Source organism: Nomascus leucogenys, chromosome 10 (assembly GCF_006542625.1).
Source record: "Nomascus leucogenys isolate Asia chromosome 10, Asia_NLE_v1, whole genome shotgun sequence".
Lineage (NCBI taxonomy): Eukaryota > Metazoa > Chordata > Mammalia > Primates > Hylobatidae > Nomascus > Nomascus leucogenys.
Genome location: NC_044390.1, coordinates 35497575 through 35517065, shown reverse-complemented (window position 1 = coordinate 35517065; position 19491 = coordinate 35497575). Strand labels below are relative to the sequence as shown.

Genomic DNA, 19491 nt, shown 5'->3' with positions numbered 1-19491 from the left:
GGAATAGCATTGAATCTGTAGATTGCTTTAGGCAGTATGGCCATTTTAACAATGTTGATTCTTCCAGTCCATGAGCATGAAATATTTTTTAAATTTCTTTGTGGTATTGATGATTTAACAGTGTTTTATAGTTCTCTTTGTAGAGATCTTTCGCCCCCTTGGTTGGATGTATTCCTAGGTATTTGTGTGTGTGTGTGGTAATGAGATTGTGTTCTTGATTTGCTCTCACCTTGAATGTTATTGGTGTATACCTATGCTGCTGAATTTTGTACATTGACTTTGTATCTGGAAACTTTACTGGAGTCATTTATCAGTTCCAGGAGTCTTTTGGCAGAGTCTTTATGGTTCTTTAGGTATAAAATCATATAGTCTGTAGGAGAGGTAATTTGACTTTTTTCATGTTTGGTTGCCTTTTACTTTTTTCTCTTGCTAGATTGCTCTGGCTAACATTTCCAGTACTATGTTGAATAGGAATGGTGAGAGTGGGCATCGTTGTCTTGTTCCAGTTCTCAGGGAAGCCTTCCAATTTTTGTCCATTTGGTATGATGTTGGCTATGGGTTTGTCATAGATGGCTCTTATTATTTTGAGGTACATTTCTTTGATGCCTAATTTCTTTAGGGTTTTTATCATGAAAGGATGTTGGATCTTATTGAAAGCTTTTTCCACCTCTGTTGAGATGATCGTATGGCTTTTGTTTTTAATTCTATTTATGTTGTGAATCACATTTATTGACTTGTGTATATTGAACCAACCTTGCATCCCAGGAATAAAGCCTACTTGATCGTGATGAATTAACTTTTTGATGTGCTGTTGGAGTCAGTTTGGTAGTATTTTGTTGAGTATTTTTGAATCTGTGTTCACCAGGGATATTGGCCTATGTACTTAAGTGTGACCAGGAGGTCTGCCTGAGCATGGAGCAGAGAGGACCTGCCTATACCAAAGCCTCTGCACAGGAGGGGTGAGGCAACTCAGGCTGCCAAACCAAGCATGCAGGTGCTTTGAATGCCTGGAGATCTGCCTGAGCATGTGGCAGAGAGGATCTCTTAATTTTTGTGGTAGCAGGTATCATTCTTTTGTTTCTATGTTTAGAACTCTCTTAAGGGTATCTTGTAAGGCTAGTCTAGTGGTAACGAATTCCCTTAGCAGTTGCTTGTCTGGAAAATATTTTATTTCTCCTTTGCTTATGAAGCTTAGTTTGATAGGATATGAAGTTCTTGGTTAAAATTTCTTTTCTTTCAGAATGCTGGAAATAGGTCCCCAATCTATCCTGGCTTGAAAGGTTTCTGCTGAGAAGTCCAAAGCCTGGTATGGCTCCATTTTTATGTGATTAGGTAATCTAACCTTTTTCTCTATCTTTAAGTATTTTTGTTTGTTTTGTTTTGTTTTGTTTTGCATTGACCTTGGACAGTCTGGTGACTGTGCTGTGACGATCTTCATTTTGGATAGTATCTTGCAGTTCTCTAGATTTTTTGTATCTGGATGTTTACCTTTCTAGCAAGGTTAGGGGAATTTTCTTGAATTATTCCCTCAAATATGTTTTCCCGGTTGTTTACATTTTCTTCTTCCTAGAAATGCCAATAAGTCATAGGTTTGTTTCTTTTATGTAATCCCATATTTCTCAACGACTGTTCATTTTTTAAAATTCTTTTCTCTTTATTTTTGTTTGACCGGGTTAATTCAAAAGACCATTCTTCAAGCCCTGAAATTCTTTTTTCTGTTTGGTCCCATCTGTTGCTAAAGCTTTCAATTGTATTTTGAAATTCCTTATGTTGGTTTTTTGGTTCCAGAAGCTCTGATTTCCTTTTATTTTTTTTTTTTTAAGACAGAGTTTCACTCTTGTCACCCAGGCTGGAGTGCAATGGCACCATCTCGGCTCACTGCAACCTCCGCTTCCCAGGTTCAAGTGATTCTCCTGCCTCAGCCTCCCGAAGTAGCTGGGATTACAGGCGCCTGCCACCACGCCCAGCTATTTTTTTTTTTTTTTTTTGTATTTTCAGTTGAGATGGGGGTTTCACCATGTTGGCCAGGCTGGTCTTGAACTCCTGACCTCAGGTGATCCACCTGCCTTGGCCTCCCAAAGTGCTGGGATTACAGGCGTGAGCCACCACGCCCGGCCCAGAAGCTCTGATTTCTTTTGAATATGTTTATTTCTTCTTTTATTTCCTGGATTGCTTTAGAAGTTTCTTCTATGTTGATTGTCAACTCTGTCTTGGATCTCATTGATCTTCCTTGCAATTCATGTTTTGAATTCTTCATCTGCCATTTCTGAGTTTACATTTTAGTTAAGAACTGTTGCTGGAGAGCTAGTGCTATCCCTTGGTGGTGTTACTACATTTAGATTTTTCATCATGCCAGAATTCTTTCACTGGTTTCTCCTCATCTGGAGATGATTGCACTTCTAATTTTTGTAATTATTTTCATGTGAGTAGGATTTTTTTCTTTCCCTATAATTGTTTTTTTCTTTTCCTTTCTTTTCCTCCCTATTGGGGTGTGACTGTAGAGAATGCTGGGTAGGGTCTTTTGGTTTTGCTTCTATAGTTCTGTGCACTTCTTTCAGCATGTTTTATATTGGGCTGTGCATTTGACCTACAAGCCAGTAGACCGTGCTTATTGATAAGAGTCGGCTGTAGCCAATGCTGCTGGGTATATACTTGTTTAATGGTAGAAACTCTCTGTTGCCTCAGGCAGTGGTCTGAGCTCCCTGCTCAGCCCCAGGGGGATGGGGCCATGATTGGTGAGAAGGACTGGGCACATCTGCCAAAGGTTCACTCATGGCAAGCACAAATACCAGTGCTGATGGTGAATCCAATGGGCGGCCACCAAGTACCCAGAAGTGTGCCTAGGCATGGAGCTGGGAATCCCCTTCAACCCTAAGTTCTCTGCATGGGAGTCGGGGTGGCCTAAATTCTTGATCTAAGAGAGTTGGTGCTCCAGGTGCCTGGAGGTCTGCCTGGGCATGGAGCAGAGAGGACCCCCCCCATACCAAGGCCTCTGCACAGGAGGAGTGAGGCAACTCAGGCTGCCAAACCAAGCATGCAGGTGCTTTGAATGCCTGGAGATCTGCCTGGGCATGTGACGGAGAGAACCTGCCTACCGCAGGATCCTTGCACAGGAAGGGTGCGGTGGCTCAGACTGCTGATTCAGGTGAGTGGGATCTCTGAACGCCTGGAGATCTGCCTCAGTGTGAAGTGGAGAAGACCCCCTTTCACCAAGATTTCTGCACAAGAGGGGTGAGGTTACTCACGCTCCTGAACCAGACAAGCAGGTGCTTTGAATGCTTAGAGATCTGCTTGGACATGTAACAGAAAGGGAACCCCTCCACCAGGATATCTGCACAGGAAGGGTGGTGGGGCAGCTCAAGCTGCTGATCCAGGCAAGCTGGTTCCCTGAATGTCTGCAGATCTGCTTGGGTGTGTAGTGGAGAGGACCTCACTGTACCATGATCTGCATCCAGGAAGGTTGGTGCCAGCTCAGGCTGCTGAACCAGATGTGCAGGCACTCTGCCTGGAGATCTGCCTGGGCATGGACCAGAGAGGGTCTTGCTGTACCACAGTCTATGTCCAGGAAAGGATGGGGCGGTTCAGGCTACTGATTCAGGTGAGCGGGTGCTCCAGATACCTGGAGATCTGCCTGGATATGGAGTGGAGAGGGCTCTGCTGCACCACAATCTATGTCCATGACGGGTGAGGTGGTGCAGGCTGCTGGTCAAGAAAAGTGGGTGCTCCAAATGCTTGGAGATCTTCCTGGGAATGGAGCATAGAAGGCCCTGCTATGCTACAGTGTATGCCCAGGAAAGGTGGGGCTGCTCAGGCTGCTGGTCCAGGCAGGTGGGTGCTCTGAATGCCTGGATTTCTCCCTGGGGTGGAGTGAGAGGACTCCACTGCACCGTGATCTCGGGAACAGGCTGAGGCACCCAGCAGTGTCTCACGTGGATCAGTTCACGTTGCCATACTGGCCCTGGCTGCAAGCCTTGCTGCCCAGGAGAAACTGCTGGGGTAATAGTTCTCCTCCTGCCCCAACCCTGTGACAGGGAAGAGCACAATTCCAGTGCCTACTACTGCGGTACTTTCCACAGTTCTGCTTGTGGAGGCCCTGACCTCACTCTAAAACAGGTGCTCCAATCTCTGTCCTAAGACTAAAATGCATGAATGGCCATGCTGCCAGGTTATCAAAGAATGGCTAACTTTGTATGTGCCCTGATAGGGTTTGGCTGTGTCCCCACCTAAATCTCATCTTGAATTCCCATGTGTCATGGGAGGGACCCTGTATCATGGGGGCAGGTCTTTCCTGAGCTGTTCTCGTGATACTGAATAAATATCACGAGATGTGATGGTTTTATGGGGGTAGTTTCCCTGCACAATCTCTCTTCTGTTGTCTGCCACCATGTTAGATGTGTATTTCACCTTCTGCCATGATTGTAAGCCTCAGCAATGTGGAACTGTTAAGTCCATTAAACCTCTTTCTTTTGTAAATTGCCCAGTCTTGGGTATGTCTTTATCAGCAGCATGAAAACGGACTAATACATGCCCAGATTAAAAATGGCATTCTGCTCTTGGTCCTGGATTTGGGAACATGTCTGCAGCTTTTCCCAGTGCCTTTCCTTCGTAGCATCTCCAAGCCTCTCCAAGTTAACTCCAGGGATTGGGAGAAACAAAGTGCTCTCCTTCAGCCAGGATAGGGAACCCCAGTGGACAGGTGAATCACAGAGGGAAGTTCTCTGCCTCTCTCATCTACTGGACTTCACTCACTTTTATCAGCCAGACACTATCATGGGGGCTGTTTGTCAGCGTTCTCCTCCCTGGGATCTGGGGTGTCTTTTGTGATTCTGGTGGATTGCTGTTTTCCTTTTATGCCTTATCTTCTGACTTCCAAGTGGCCGAGGCATGCTCAAATCCTCTAATCCACCATCTTGGGGAAACAGAAAACCAGAAACAAATATTTATTGAATAACCAAAGTACTCAACAGCATTACACTAGGTTGTGTAGGGGGCAAAAATAATATAGATATGTCTCTCTTTAAGGAGTTTACTAGTTGGGGAGAAGTAGTGTGTATTTTATGGTGATGTTTCGTTGATTCTGAGTTGTACATTTTTTTCAACTAACATCTCTGAAATCAGTAAAAGTCTTAAAATTGCAGTCAGCTAGACATTAATCATGACATTTATCATTGCCTTCTTGTGTGTGAAGTTGTTGTTATAAATTTAATTGAATTATGTGAGTTGGGTTCCATATTTGTGATCTTAATTACCAAGTTAAATATCTTCAAAAGGATCTCACTGTGATATGACATCAAAACAGAAAGGCACAAAACACAGTTACATATGATAAAAGTCTATATCTTCATCCGTTTAAAAGAGTCTTCCTATAAGTTGAAAATAAAAATTCCAGTTGGAAAAAAGAACATTATAGATTCATTAATAACATATTTTTAATGTCTAAAATGTTTTTCTAAAAAATGATGAAGTCTTGGATTTGATGAAATACACTTGATTATAGAGTCCTGATACTCTGTGTTGTAAATATACGCATCCCGTGGTTGGGGATTTTGTTCCAGTCCTCCAAATCCGCCCCCCCCCCGCCAGGGATACCAAAATCGATAGATCCTCAATTGCATAGTGTTTGCATATAACCTATTCACATTCTCCTGTATACTTTAAATCATCTCTACCTTACTTATAATACCTAATATAATATAAATGCTGTGTAAATAGTTATACTGTATTGTCTTATACAAATTTGTATTTTTATTGTTTTTTCTCAACATTTTGATCTGTGGTTTGGTGAATATGCATATGTGGAACCTGCTGATGCAGAACCTGTGTACACAGAGGGCCAACTGTATCTCTCAAATTTCTTGTCTCCAGTATTACCACTCTGCATCCATATCTCTTGCTTGAAATATTGCGGTGATTAGTTTTGTCTCTTTCCGGTCTTTTTTTTTAACCTAGCCATAATGTCCAAGTTACCATTTAAAAAAAAGTTTGATTTTTAACTGACAGGTAGTAATTGTATATATTTATGCAACACAGTGTGGTGTATGTATATTTACACATACACACACATACATATATACACACACACATTGTATAATGATCAAATCAGACTAATTAGCATTGCCGTCACCTCAAATATTTATTGTTTCTTTGTGATGAGACATTGAAAATCTCTTCTAGCTATTTTGCAATATATGATAGATTATTAACTATTGACCCTGCTGTGCAGTAGAACACCAGAACTTATTTCTCCCATTTAAACTAACTTTTTATCTGTTTACCAACCTCTCCTCATTCTACTCCCTACTCTTCCCAGCTTTTGATAACCGCTATTCTCTGCTGTACTTCTATGAGATCAAATTTTTTAGATCCCACATATGAGTGAGATCATGCAATATTTGTCCTTCTGAACTTGGTTTATTTCACTTAACATAATGTCCTCTAGGCTTACCCATATTGTGACAAATGACAGGATTTCATTCTTGTTTATGGCTGAATAGTATTTCATTTTGTATATATAGTGCATTTAAAATAATCCAGCAGGGTGTGGTGGCTTATGCTTGTAATCTCAGCACTTTGGAAGGCCAAAGTGGGAGGATCACTTGACCACAGGCATTCAAGACCAGCCTAGGCAACATAGCGAGATGCCATTTCTGCAAAAAATAAATTAACCAGACATGGTGGTGCATGCCTGTGTTCCCAGCTACTTGGAAAGCTGAAGTGGGAGGATTGCTTGAGCTTCTGTGGTTGAGGCTGCAGTGAGCTGTGATCATGTCACTGCACTCCAGCCTGGGTGACAGAGTGAGACCCTGTCTCAAAAAAAAAATAAATTCATTCACTGATGAACACTTAGGTTGATTCCATGTCTTAGCTATTGAGAATAGTGCTGCGGTAAACTTGGGAGTGCAGCTGTCTCTTTGACATACTGATTTTTCTGTGAATTTTATTCCCAGTAGTGGAATTGCTGGATATTCTATTTTTAATTTTTGGGGGAACCTCCATACTGTTGTCTGTAATGGCTGTACTAATTTATATTACCACCAACACTGTATGAAAGATTCCCTTTCTCCACATCCTCCTCAGTATTTGTTATTTTTCATCATTTTGATGATAGCCATTCTAAGTGGGTTGAGATGATACCTCATGGTGGTTTTGATTTGCATTCCCTTAATTATTAATGATGCTGAGTATTTTTTCATACCTGTTGGCCATTTGTATGTCTTCTTTTGAGAAATGTTTATTCAGGTCTTTTGCCCATTTTAAAATTATGTTATTTGTATTTTTGCCATTGAGTTGTTTCTGTTTCTGGGAGTGAGTGAGTGCTGAATTTCTTTACTGTTATTGTATGACATTCTATTCTTTTATGTCTATTAATATTTGCTCCAATGTAAGGTGCATATATATTTACAATTATTATATCCTCTTTATTGGCCCCCTTATCATTATACAGTACTCACGTTTCTTCTTACAATTTTTGGCTTAAAGTCTGTTTTATCTAATATAAGTATAGGTAGATACTCCTGCTTTCTTTTGTTTTTCTATTTGCATTGAATGTTTTCCCTTTCAGTCTCTGTATGTCCTTACAGAGGATTTGAGTCTCTTGTAGGCAGCATGGAGTTGGGTCTTGTTTTTTAAATTCATTCAGTCACTCTGTCTCTTATTGGAGATTTTAATCCATTTACATTCAAGATAATTATTAATAAGTAAAGACATACTACTGCAATTTTGGTACTTCTTTTATAGTTGTTTGGTAGATCCTTCCTTCCTCTCTGTCTTCCTTTGTGGTTAAATGATTTTCTCTAGTAATATGTTTTGACACCTTGCCTTTTACTTTTAGTGTATCTATTGTAGGATTTTGCTTTGTGGTTACCATGAGGCTTACAAAAAACATAACCAGTTATTTTAAACTGCTAACAACTTAATTTTGATCTCAAAGAAAGAAAACGTACACTTCAACTCCATTCTTTTCCCACATTTTGAATTTTTGATGTTACAATTTATATCTTTGTATATTGTCTATCTCTTAACAAAGTATTATAGTTCTTAATTTTAATAGTTTTGTCTTTTAGTCTTAATACTAAAGATAGGAGTGGTTAATATACCACTATTACAATATTAGAGTATTCTGAATTTGTCTGTTTACTGACTTGTGCCAGTGATTTTTATACCTTCAGAAGTTTCTTTGTTACATGTTAGCATTCTTTTCTTTCAGATTGAAGAAATCCCTTTAGCATTTCTTGTAAGACAATTCTGATGGTATTGAATTCCTTCAGCTTTTGTTTTGTTTTTCTGGGAAACTTTTAATCTTCGTTTCTGAAATATGGCTTTGCTGGGTACAGTATTCTTGGTGTTTTTGTTTGTTTTTTCCTTCAGCTTTCCGAATATATTCTCCTACTTCCTCCTGATCTGCAAGGTTCTTGCTGAGAAGTTTGCTGCCAGGCATGTTGGAATTCTTTTGTATGTTAACTTGCTGCATTTCTCCTGCTGCTTTCCGAATCCCCTCCTTGTCTTTGATCTTTGAGAGCTTGATTGTAATATGCCTTGGGGTAGTCTTATTTAGGTTGAATATGATTAGTGATCTTTGACTTTCCTTTATCTGGATTTTATTTTTCTCTAGGTTTTGAAAATGTTCTGTTATTATTTTTTTGGATATGCCTTCTACCCATTTGTCTTTCTTTATTCCCTCTTGAACTCCAAATTACTTGAACATTTTCTCTTTTGATGCTATCCCATAGATCTTGTAAGCTTTCTTCATTCCTCTTTAGTCTTTTTTTTTTCTTCTCTACTACCTGTATGTTTTTCACTTATCCTGCCTTTGAGCTCACTCATTGTTTCTTCCACTTGGTCAATTCTGTTGTTGAAGCTCTCTATTGCATTTTTCACTGCTTTCGCTGCACATTCTAGCTAGGGAACTTTTTTTTTTCAGTGTCTCTGTTAAATTTTTCTGCTAAATTTCTGAATTGTTTATCTGTATTTTCTTGAAGTTCACTGATGATCCTTAACACAGCTAGTTTGATTTTTATTCTGACAGATCACGCATCTCCATCTTTTTAGGGTCTGTTATTGGTACCTTATTTTGTCTCTTTGGTGAGGTCATAATTCCCTGATTGTTCTTAATGCTTGTGGATGTACATTGATGTCTTATTAACGAATTAGTTATTTATTCAAGTCTTTGCAGTGTGACTTTGTGCCCATCCTTCTTCAGTGGGCCTATCTAGAGATCTAAGACTGGCTGTTGTCAAGTCTGTGACTGCTGCAGCCATTTCAGCGGTAGAGGGCGCCTTAAGCCCTTTTTTACCACGAGTCTAATGAGGGCTTCCAGGATGACATGGTGTTCCAGCCATGATATACCTGATGATGACTCAAGGTAGGGGTACCCTGACTGTGAGGAAGTTGGCCAGTGACCCGAACCTGGAAGCCTGTCCGATTTGCTTAGACAGATGCATGTTTCCCCGCAATTCCCTGCACAGATGGGATAGTTCCCCAACTGTAGCAAAAGGAACTGGAGCTGAGACTGGGACCCCTTACACTCTGCTGTAGGATGGAGGCTGGTGAGCTTGCCCCAGTGGCCCACATCCATGCTTCCCAGTAATTTCCTGCATGGATGGGACAGTTTACCAACTGCAGGGAGAGGGGCTGGAGCTGAGTCTGGGCCCCTTCACTGCTGTGGGACAGAGGCTGGAAAACCCACCAGGGTAGCCCAGGCAGGCAAGCTTCCCCTAGAAGCTCCCTGCACAGGTGGGACATTTCCCTGACTGTAGTGAGAGAGGCTGGAGTGGAGAGTGGGATCCTTTAGGACCTGCTTTGGGACAAAGGCTGACAGGTCCTTCAAGGAGGCTCAGACAGACAAATCATTCCTGGGTTGTGGGATATGGGTAAATCTTCTGGGTCCTTGTGCAAGCAGTAATAAACTGGGCCCATGGCTGGGTGGCAGAAGGGTTGGAGCCAATTTACAGGGTAACTTTCAGGTCTGCTGCCAAGACCAATGTCAGTGGGCAGATGAAGCTTGCTGCCTAGGCACTAGTGTGCTTGATTCCTCCTAAATCTTTTTTTTTTTAATTAGTATTTTGGAAGGCTTGATTTTTGTTTTGTTATTTTTAATCAAATACATTTATGTATCTTAAAAGTTCTATATATTCTACCTTTGTTTCCTGCCATAAACAATACTAAACTGTTTCTTCCCTTTTCCTGTATCATTTAATTTTAGTTACAAGTATTATCTTAATGCCAATCACTATGTTCGTAAATGTACTTGGGTTTATCCCAGTTGATTTGAGAGCTTCAAGTTATAACTCTTTTTCCAAGTAACACTTAAGAAGTTAGTACACTTAGTTTCACCTTTCTTGTAATTTTTTTGGTTTTTAAAAATAATATGTGTTAATTTTACATCCCTTGAGCTTATATCATTTTTATACCATTTTGTCAGTTTTATCTCCATTTTTAAAAAATTGACACTTTTTTAGAGCAGTTTTAGGTTCACAGCAAAATTGAAAGTACAGAGTCCCCATGTACTTGCTGTCCCCACACACGCACAGCATCCCCCCCATTAGCATCCCCTCCCAGAGTGGTACGTTTCTTAAAATTAATACACCTCCATTGACACATTGTCTCCCAAAGTTCATAGTTTACATTAGGGTTTACTCTTGGTGTTGTACATGCTGTGGATTTTGACGAATGTATAATGACATGTGTCTACCATGATAGTATCTTACGGAATAGTTTCACTGACCTAAAAATCTTCTGTGCTCTGCCTGCTCATCCCTTTCTCCCCAAAAACCCTGGCAACCAATGATCTTTTTAACATCTCTGTAGTCTTACCTTTTCCAGATTGTCATAGAGTTGGAATCATATAGTGTGTAGCCTTTTCAGATTGGCTTCTTTCACTTAGTAATGTGCATTTAATCTTTTATGTCCTTTCATGGCTTGTTCATTTTCTTTTAGCACAAAATGGTATTTCACTGTCTGGATGTACCACAGTTTATTCATTCACCTAGTAAAGGCCATCTGCTGCTTCTAAGTTTGGGCAATTATGAGTGAATAAAGCTGCTGTAAATGTGTGTTTGCAGGTTTTTGTGTGGACATGTTTTTGTGACTAATTTAGGCAAATACCAACAAGTGTGATTGCTGGATCCCATGGTAAAGTATGGTTAGCTTTGTAAGAAATTGCCAAACTATCTTCCAAAGTAGCTTTCCCATTTTGGATTGTCACTAGCAATAAATTAGAGTTCCTATTCGTTCACATTCTCTTTTGCATTTGATATTACCAGTTTTAATCCCCCTTTGGGGGATTAAAAAACTATATTACCACCACAGTTACAACACCACTAACTCATGTTCTGAGTTTTAGCCATTCTAGTAGGTATGCAGGGTATCTCATTGTTTTTTTGTTTTGTTTTTTCTTTTTGAGATCAAGTCTCGCTCTGTCACCCAGGCTGGAGTGCAGTGGTGCGATCTTGGTTCATTGCAATCTCCGCCTCCCGGGTTCAAGGGATTTTCCTGCCTCAGCCTTCTGAGTAGCTGGGATTACAGGCACGTGCCACCATGCGTGGCTAATTTTTGTATTTTTAGTGGAGACGGGGTTTCGCCATGTTGATCAGGCTGGTCTCAAACTCCTGACCTCGTGATCCACTCGCCTCAGCCTCCCAAAGTGCTGGGATTACAGGCATGAGCCACTACACCCAGCCATCTCACTGTTTTAATTTGTGATTCCTTAATAAGATATGATGTTGATAATCATTTCACATGCTTATTTGTCATCTGTGTATCTGTCTTCTCTGGTGAAGTGTCTGTTTTGGTCATTTGCCCAGTTTTTAATTGGGTTGTTCTTTTCTCACTGTTGGATTTTAAGTGTTCTTTGTATATTTTGGATAACAGTAGTTTATCACACAGGTTATTTGCAAGTATTTTTTTCCCAATTTGTGTCTTGTCTTCTCATTCTCTTGATATTCCCATCTTTTAGTTTTAGTTCTAAAGTTAGATGTATTTTCTTCTTACCCCAGTCCATCATGTTACAGCTTCTCCAGGTTTTTTTGTTTTTTTGTTGATTTAATCTGAAACATTCTCTGCTCCACTCAGGCAAGCTCATAGGAGAGATATTTTCTAAGGTCTTACAGGTTTATGACTTTGTGATCGTACACTTGAAGGACACTTTGGCTGGATATAAAATACTCAGCTCACATTTTTTCCTTTGAGTATCTTAAAAATGTTACTTCATTGTTTTCTAACATAAATGTTGCCATTGAAATTCAGTACCAGTCTGATTTTCTTTCCCTTATAGGTGACTTGGCTTTGTATATAACTTTGTTAATGTGATAACTTTACATATTTTTGTGTCCCATGTTTAAATGATCTGGATTTCCCTGGACTATTAGGAAGAGATTCCTATGAAAGAATAAATCAGGATAGCTTTATCAGTTTACATTTGAAGGTCTTTCTCCTCTGTTGTTTTTGGAGTGTGTGTGTAGCCCCTTTTGTCTCTTAGGTAATCCTTGCAAAAAGGTTTTTCTTTTCTAGCGCACTGTTTCTGAGAGCTTTACATGCTTAGCATCCCATCATAGGATACTTATTTTCTCTCTCCAGTATTTTCTGTCAACAGTTTCCTTTGGAACTTTGCCACTCCATTCCCTCTTTATATCTGATCCTTCCTTCTCCCTGTCTTCATTGCCCTGCAGTTTTGTTTGAGACTTGAGAGTTTTTTTCCCCTTAGGGTGAGACTCCGTCCTTCTGGTGAGGGCTCTTTGTTACGTACTCCTCTAAGATGCTTGAGAGTTTAGAGCTTCATAGCGCTCTTTGCTGCGTATAGGACTGACTATACAGGTTTTTGCAGTCACCTGCAAGTTGGAGCCTGTGAAAACCTTTTCCTTTCTCTCCATTTATTCTTAGATTTGCTCTCCGCGTTTTCTCCAAAGATAGAGTCCTGTGCTTGTGGAGTATTTCTTAGTGATTTTTGGGTTTCGTTGCTTTGTAGGGTACCTCTGTTGTAGCTTTAATTTCCTGCTGCTTTTGTACATCTGGTGATCATGCATTGTGAGCAGTTTATCCACATTCTCTTAATATTCTGAGAATTATGGAGATTCTCTTTTACTTAGTTTCACTGGGATCTTCTCATATCCCTGTTGGTATATCTGGTTTTTAGGAGTTATCTTTGGGGGATTAAAAGATTATACTGCCACAATTATAACACCACTAACTCATTATTTTATGTTTAATTGTGACTAATATGTAAGGAGCTTAGATTTTTCCCCCCTATGTTTGAAAGGTTAGTTTAGGGCTACTTAAGTATACAAAATTGCATATGCTTAATATCTGAATAAAGGAATTTTAAAACATCTATATGTGACCTGGTGAGGAGTTGAATATAAATGTAGAATGTGATTTTTGGTAACATTTTTCTTGATTTTAAATGCAAATATGCATCATTTCTATCTGGTTACACTGTTTAATGGATATAGTCTCCTAATAGATATTTTAGATTAGTTGCAGTATGGTACATGTAGTTACCTATAAGTAAATAGCTTTTAAAGTAAACATGAAAAAAAGTGAATTTTTATTGAAATATGCATAATTAAATTCCTTACTTGATGGAAATAAATATGTATAGCAAAAAGTTAAAGGAAAAAAAGTCATTTTGTTTATTTTCACCTGTAATATATATTATATATATTTTATATTATATATAATATATATTTTCAATTTTTGGATATTTTATGAAAGAAATGTGAAAATTTAATTCGTTAGTTGGGATTTTCTGTAATTTTGGACTTGCCTGATTGTCTTCCACATAGCAGGTGCTAGATAAATATTTTCAATGTGAACATTGTCGGAAGTGACAGTATTCATATTTTATAATTTTATTAGTAAAGATTATATAGTCTGCTGAATCTAACTTCAAACTATGGAGATCCAAAATAAAATTATCAATTTCTCTTAGGAACTGAAGTTAAAAGATGAAGAATGTGAGAGGCTTTCAAAAGTGCGAGATCAACTTGGACAGGAATTGGAAGAACTCACAGCTAGTCTATTTGAGGTTGGTCTATTTACATCTTGGCCAACAGCAACATCTTGACTTTTATATATTGACAAAATTGTATTTTGAGGGAATCTTGAAAAAGATTTGCTTAGCTTCATGTATATTTATAAGTCCTCTAAGCAAAAGAGAAATCTTTAAGCAATGTAGAGTTTACAACTTAAGATGATGTGAAAAGAAATAAAAAACAACTATGGGCTACCAGTATCAGATTATTTAAAAATGTATGTGTGCAAAGAAAGGAGGCAAATTTTAGTATTGATTTTTATTTTGCCAAGTATTTATGGGCTACTTTAGATTAACTACATATGACTGTACAACTAAGAGGGCAAACTCTTTGAGATAGTCATCTTATATGGGATGATTTGAGAAATGTTAGAAGGCACATCTACTTGTAAGAAGGCATACTTTTTATATCCAGCCCGCCACCAGGAAAAATTTCTACCTAACTGGAGCAGTGTTTCTCCATAGGGGTGCCACTAACATTGTAGGACATTTAGTGTCCTTGGTGTTTTAGTCAGGGTTCTCCAGAAAAACAGAGCCTATATACATATACATGTATAGAGAGATACAGAGAGGGAGAGAGAAGGACAGAGGCACTCATTATTATAGGGAGAGTCGGCTCTTGCTGTTATGGAGGCTGGCAAGTCCCAGGGAGCTGCAGTGGGAGTCAGCAAACTGGAGGCCCAGGAGGGTTGATGGTGCACTTCCAGTCCAACTTTGAAGGTCTGAGAACTGGGAAGAGCAAATGTTTCAGTTTGAGTCTGAAGACAGAAAAAAAATCTCTTCCTTGAGGGAGGGTCACCCTTTTTTGTTCTATTCAGGCCATCAACTGATTGGATGAGGGTCACCCACATTCTAGAGGGCAGTCTACTTTACTCAGTCTACCAATGTGAATGTTATTCTTATCCAGAAACATTCAGGATAATGTTTGACTACATATTCGAGCACCCTGTGATTCAGTCAAGTTGACATACACAATTAACCATCATAATAGGCTTTGGTCAAAAAAGTGCTAGTAATACCTCTGGTCATTTTGACAGCATACAAATACCCCTGGGGATGAGGTGAGGGTAGTACTTCCATGAGTAAGAACCGTTGCCATAAAGTGTCTCCTTTGGGTTAAGACCTTGAGTGTTTAGAAATTCCTTAACAAAAACATTGATGTGTTACTGGAATGGCTAATGCCATTATCATTTAACGATATATGTATTTTTTTTCCTAAAGATTTGTTCTTAAAACTTTTATTATAATAAGCTTGGGGGTGGAAATTCCATCACCTTTTGTTATTATTTATTCATAATCTATTTCACAGTCTCAGGTATGTATATATTCTTACCTAGTTGTAATTTAATATTTTGTGTTTTTCTAAATAACATTTTTAATGTTGCTGCACCATCACTAATTGTAATGATAGTCATAATCTACTAGGTGCCTGTTACACAACTTTTATCATTACAAGTAACATTGCCCTGAATGTCTTTAGACATGTAGGGCTTTCCGTGCCTTTTCTGCTCCATACCCCTTTGCCTTCTTTTCTGTCTTTTTGGGGTCATTTTCTTTCATGAACATTTTAAAACTAATCTGTTTATTTATTTAGCTAGCTAGTCATCAGAGATGAGAGGAGAATAAGGATAGGAAGAGTGGAAAGTTAAAGAGATAGAATAGAAGCTATGTGACTTGTTACATTTCTGAATAGAAGATTATACAGAAACATTACATTTTTCTTCCAGTATTGTCTGACTGGAAGAAAATTTTGTAGTGATACGGATATTAGGTAAGAAAGCAAATATATTAAACTATTTATGTTAATTTTGATTTCCTGACTACTTGCATTTAATTTAGCTAGCCCTGCTTAGTTTCACCCATCTGCACATGTATGTATATTCTGTTACATGAAATACAAGGAGAAAAAACAGAAAGAAACTTCTCCCTGTAAGTAGCAGGATGTGAAGGGCCAGAAATGCAGCTTATGCAATTAGTGAAAAAGCATATCTAAAAAATATAGTTTGGAGTCTCTAACTTTTTCTAACCCAATGGTGGCTGTTAGCATTGACACTGTGGCTACTTTCTGGAAAACAAAGTACATTGATTAAAGATGATGTTGGTAATGAAGAAAGTTGTATTCGAACCAATTATTTATGAATCGTGGAAAAAGTGCTCAAAGTTTTTCTTTGGTCTTAATCGTGCCTTCATGATCTGTTTACCATTGTCTTATGAAAAGATACTTTTTTTGCACTTTGTGTGTGTGTGTGTGTGTGTGTGTGCATATCTTTTTAAGAATTAAAGATTATTCCGAATAAACTCAATATGCACAGTTTTGGTAAGCCTGACATGTATATTCAAATTAGGAGTCTATTATCCTAATTTTCAATATAATTATACTTCGTATGTAACAAAGTTGAGTTTTAAAAGTATCAAATACTTAACAAACCTCAAAAGTTATGTTTTTCTTCTAACGCCTCCAATTTTGAGATAATATAAAATTAAGTCAGTTGAAAGAATACAAAGCAGTCTATATCTCACATGGAGAAAAAAAGATAGTAGTCTTAAGAAGTTTATGTTTCATAAGCCAGTTTTAGTAAATGTTTATGATATGACTAGTTTTCTCCCAACAATACTATGATGCATATAGGGCAGATTATTATCATTTTATCTGAGAAGAAAAGTGAGGCAGAGAGGCTAATGAGCATTGCAGGCACTCATATTCATGATCCTAACTCTTGCTTTATCTACTGTGAAAATCGTAAATGGCATTTCTGTTTGTTTCAAACCACGGAAAAGAAGTCATCACTGGGGCCTCTTATTTCTTCATTCTACACTCAGATGATCAGTTAAGTCTTTTGATGCTACCTCCAGGACATAGAGCACGTTGCCTTCCAAGCCATCATTTGTTAGCTAAATCAATAGATGCCAAACTTTTTGATCCTGTACCTGATCAGTACAAGAAAAATTTGAGCATGTTACCTCCATTATGATGAAGATACCTAATATTTATTGAGAGTTCCCTATGTGCTAGGCACATATAGGTAGTGTTCTATATGAACATGTATGCGTATTTATAAATTACACACACTTGCTAATGGACATACTAATATGTTAACATACATTGTAAATACAAGTTTTAAAAGGTAAGACAATAAAAATGCTTAACATTTTTATTACAGTACAAAAATTCTCATTAAAACAGTTATACACACACATGTTTTATATATACTTAGTGAGAGGAGTGTGATTGAATATGTTACTTTATTTTAGAAGATCTTGTTTTAACAGTTTATTATCCAGATGAAGGTCTGGTCTAAGTTCCATTTTCAAAAGTAGATCTAATAACTGCTGATAACTCACACATCTATTGGTCTAATATAAGAAATACATCTTTCCCTATTTTAAATCATTATTTTGTCATTATAGATTTCATTGTGCAGAAATTGGTAGAGTATACTTACACAAACCAAGATGTGGTAAAACCTAGATGGTACAGCCTATTACACACCTTGGCTATATGATATTGCTTATTGCTCCTGGGCTACAAACCTGTATAACATGTTACTATACTGAATACTGTAGGCACTTGTGACACAATGGTAAATATTTATGTATCTAAACATAGAAAAAGTAAAGTAAAAATAAATATGGTATTATAATTTTATGGGACCACTGTCATATATGCAGTCCATTGTTCACTGAAATGTTACGTGGTGCATGACTGTATATATGCACCCAACATCAAAGCACCTAAATGTATAAAACAAACTGACAGATCTGAAGGCTGATATAGTAATACATTAATAGTAGGTGACTTCAATACCCCAGTCTCTCTAATGAGTAGATTATTCAGACAGAAAATTAATAAGGAAACAGCAGAACTGTATAACACTATAAACCAAATGGATCTAACAGATATGTATGGAACTTTTAACACAACAGCAAAAGAATATATATTCTTCTCAGGTGCACGTGAAACATTCTCCAGTATAGTTCATGTTAGGTGACAAAACAAGTCTCAAATTTAAGAAGATCAAAATCATTCTAAGAATCTTTTCCACTCACAATGGAATTCAATTAGGAATCAATAATAGTAAGAAAACAGGAAAACTCAAATATGTGGAAACTAAACAATGGTATCCTTTTGAACAACCTTTGAGTCAAAGAAAAAATCAAAAGGGAACTTGAAAAGTTTCTTGAGACGAATAAAACTGAAAACACAACGTACCAAAACTTAAGAGATGCAGAAAAAGCAGTACTAAGAGGGATAAAGGCCTACATTAAAAAAGAAGAACAATCTCAAACAACCTAACTTTATACCTCAAAGAATTAGAAGGAGAACAAACTAAGTCCAAACTTAGCAGAGGGAAGGGAATAACAAAGATCAGAGTAGAAATAGAGAATAGGAAAATATTAGAAAATATTAAGAAAACCTGAGTTTGTTTCTTGAAAAAAATAAAAGCCCTTAGCTAGACAAACCAAGAAAATAGAGGACTCAAATCAGAAATAAAGAGGAGGTATTACAATGGATGCTTCAGAAATAAAAAAGATCATAAGTGACTTTTATGAACCACATGCCAATCAATTGGATAATCTAGAAGAAATAGATAAATTCCTAGAAACTGAATCAGTTTTCTGGAATCAAATTCCGGAAAATGGAATCAAGAAGTAGAAACAAAAAAGCCCAAGATTAGATGGCTTCACAGGTAAATTCTACCAAACATTCAAAGAAGAATCAGTGCCAATTCTTTTTACACTCTTAGAAAAATAGAAGAGGGAACACTTCCAAACTCATTTTATGAGGCCACTATCACTCTAATACCAAAGCCAGTAAATGTACCACAAGGAAAAAACTATAGGCCAATGTTCTCAATGAACATAGGTGCAGAAGCCCTTAATAAAATGTTAGAAAATCAAATTCAGTAACATATTAAAAGGATTATATACACTATGATCAAATGGGATTTGTCCCTGGGATGCAAGGATGCATCAACATAGGCAAATCAATCAGTGTGATAAACCACAGTAATAGAATGATATAGTAACATACATTATAATCTTAATAGAAGCAGAAAAAGCATTTGACAAAATTCCACATTCATTTATGCTAAAACTCTCAACAAAATAGATGTAGGAACTTACTTTAAGACAATAAAGACCATATATGGAAAACCTGTAGCTAACAATCATAATGGGGGAAATTGAAAGCTTTTCCTCTAAGATCTGGTATAAGACAAGGATGCCCACTCTTCACCATTTCTGTACAGCACAGTTCTGGAATGTTAGAGCAATCAGTCAAGAAAAAGAAAAGGCAACCAAATTGGAAAGGAAGAAATAAAACAATCTCTGTGTGCAGATGACATGATCACAAATGTAGAAAATTCTAAAGATTCAACAACAAAAAAGTTAGAACTAATAAATGAATTTGATAGGGTTGCAGGATAAAAAAACTAATGATTTTTCTATACATGGACAACCAGTTA

At 37.7% G+C, this 19491-nt stretch overlaps 1 protein-coding gene across 5 annotated transcripts in view; it reads left to right on the top strand.

The window, feature by feature from the left end:
- Nucleotides 1-19491, top strand: part of RAB3IP (RAB3A interacting protein) — a 66675-nt gene that overhangs the window by 24307 nt on the left and 22877 nt on the right. For all 5 annotated transcript variants that reach the window (XM_030819998.1, XM_030819995.1, XM_030820000.1 and 2 more), the window contains exon 4: nucleotides 13925-14020. In XM_030819998.1, coding sequence (XP_030675858.1) covers nucleotides 13925-14020 — 96 coding nt within the window. The remainder of the gene's footprint in view (nucleotides 1-13924; nucleotides 14021-19491) is intronic.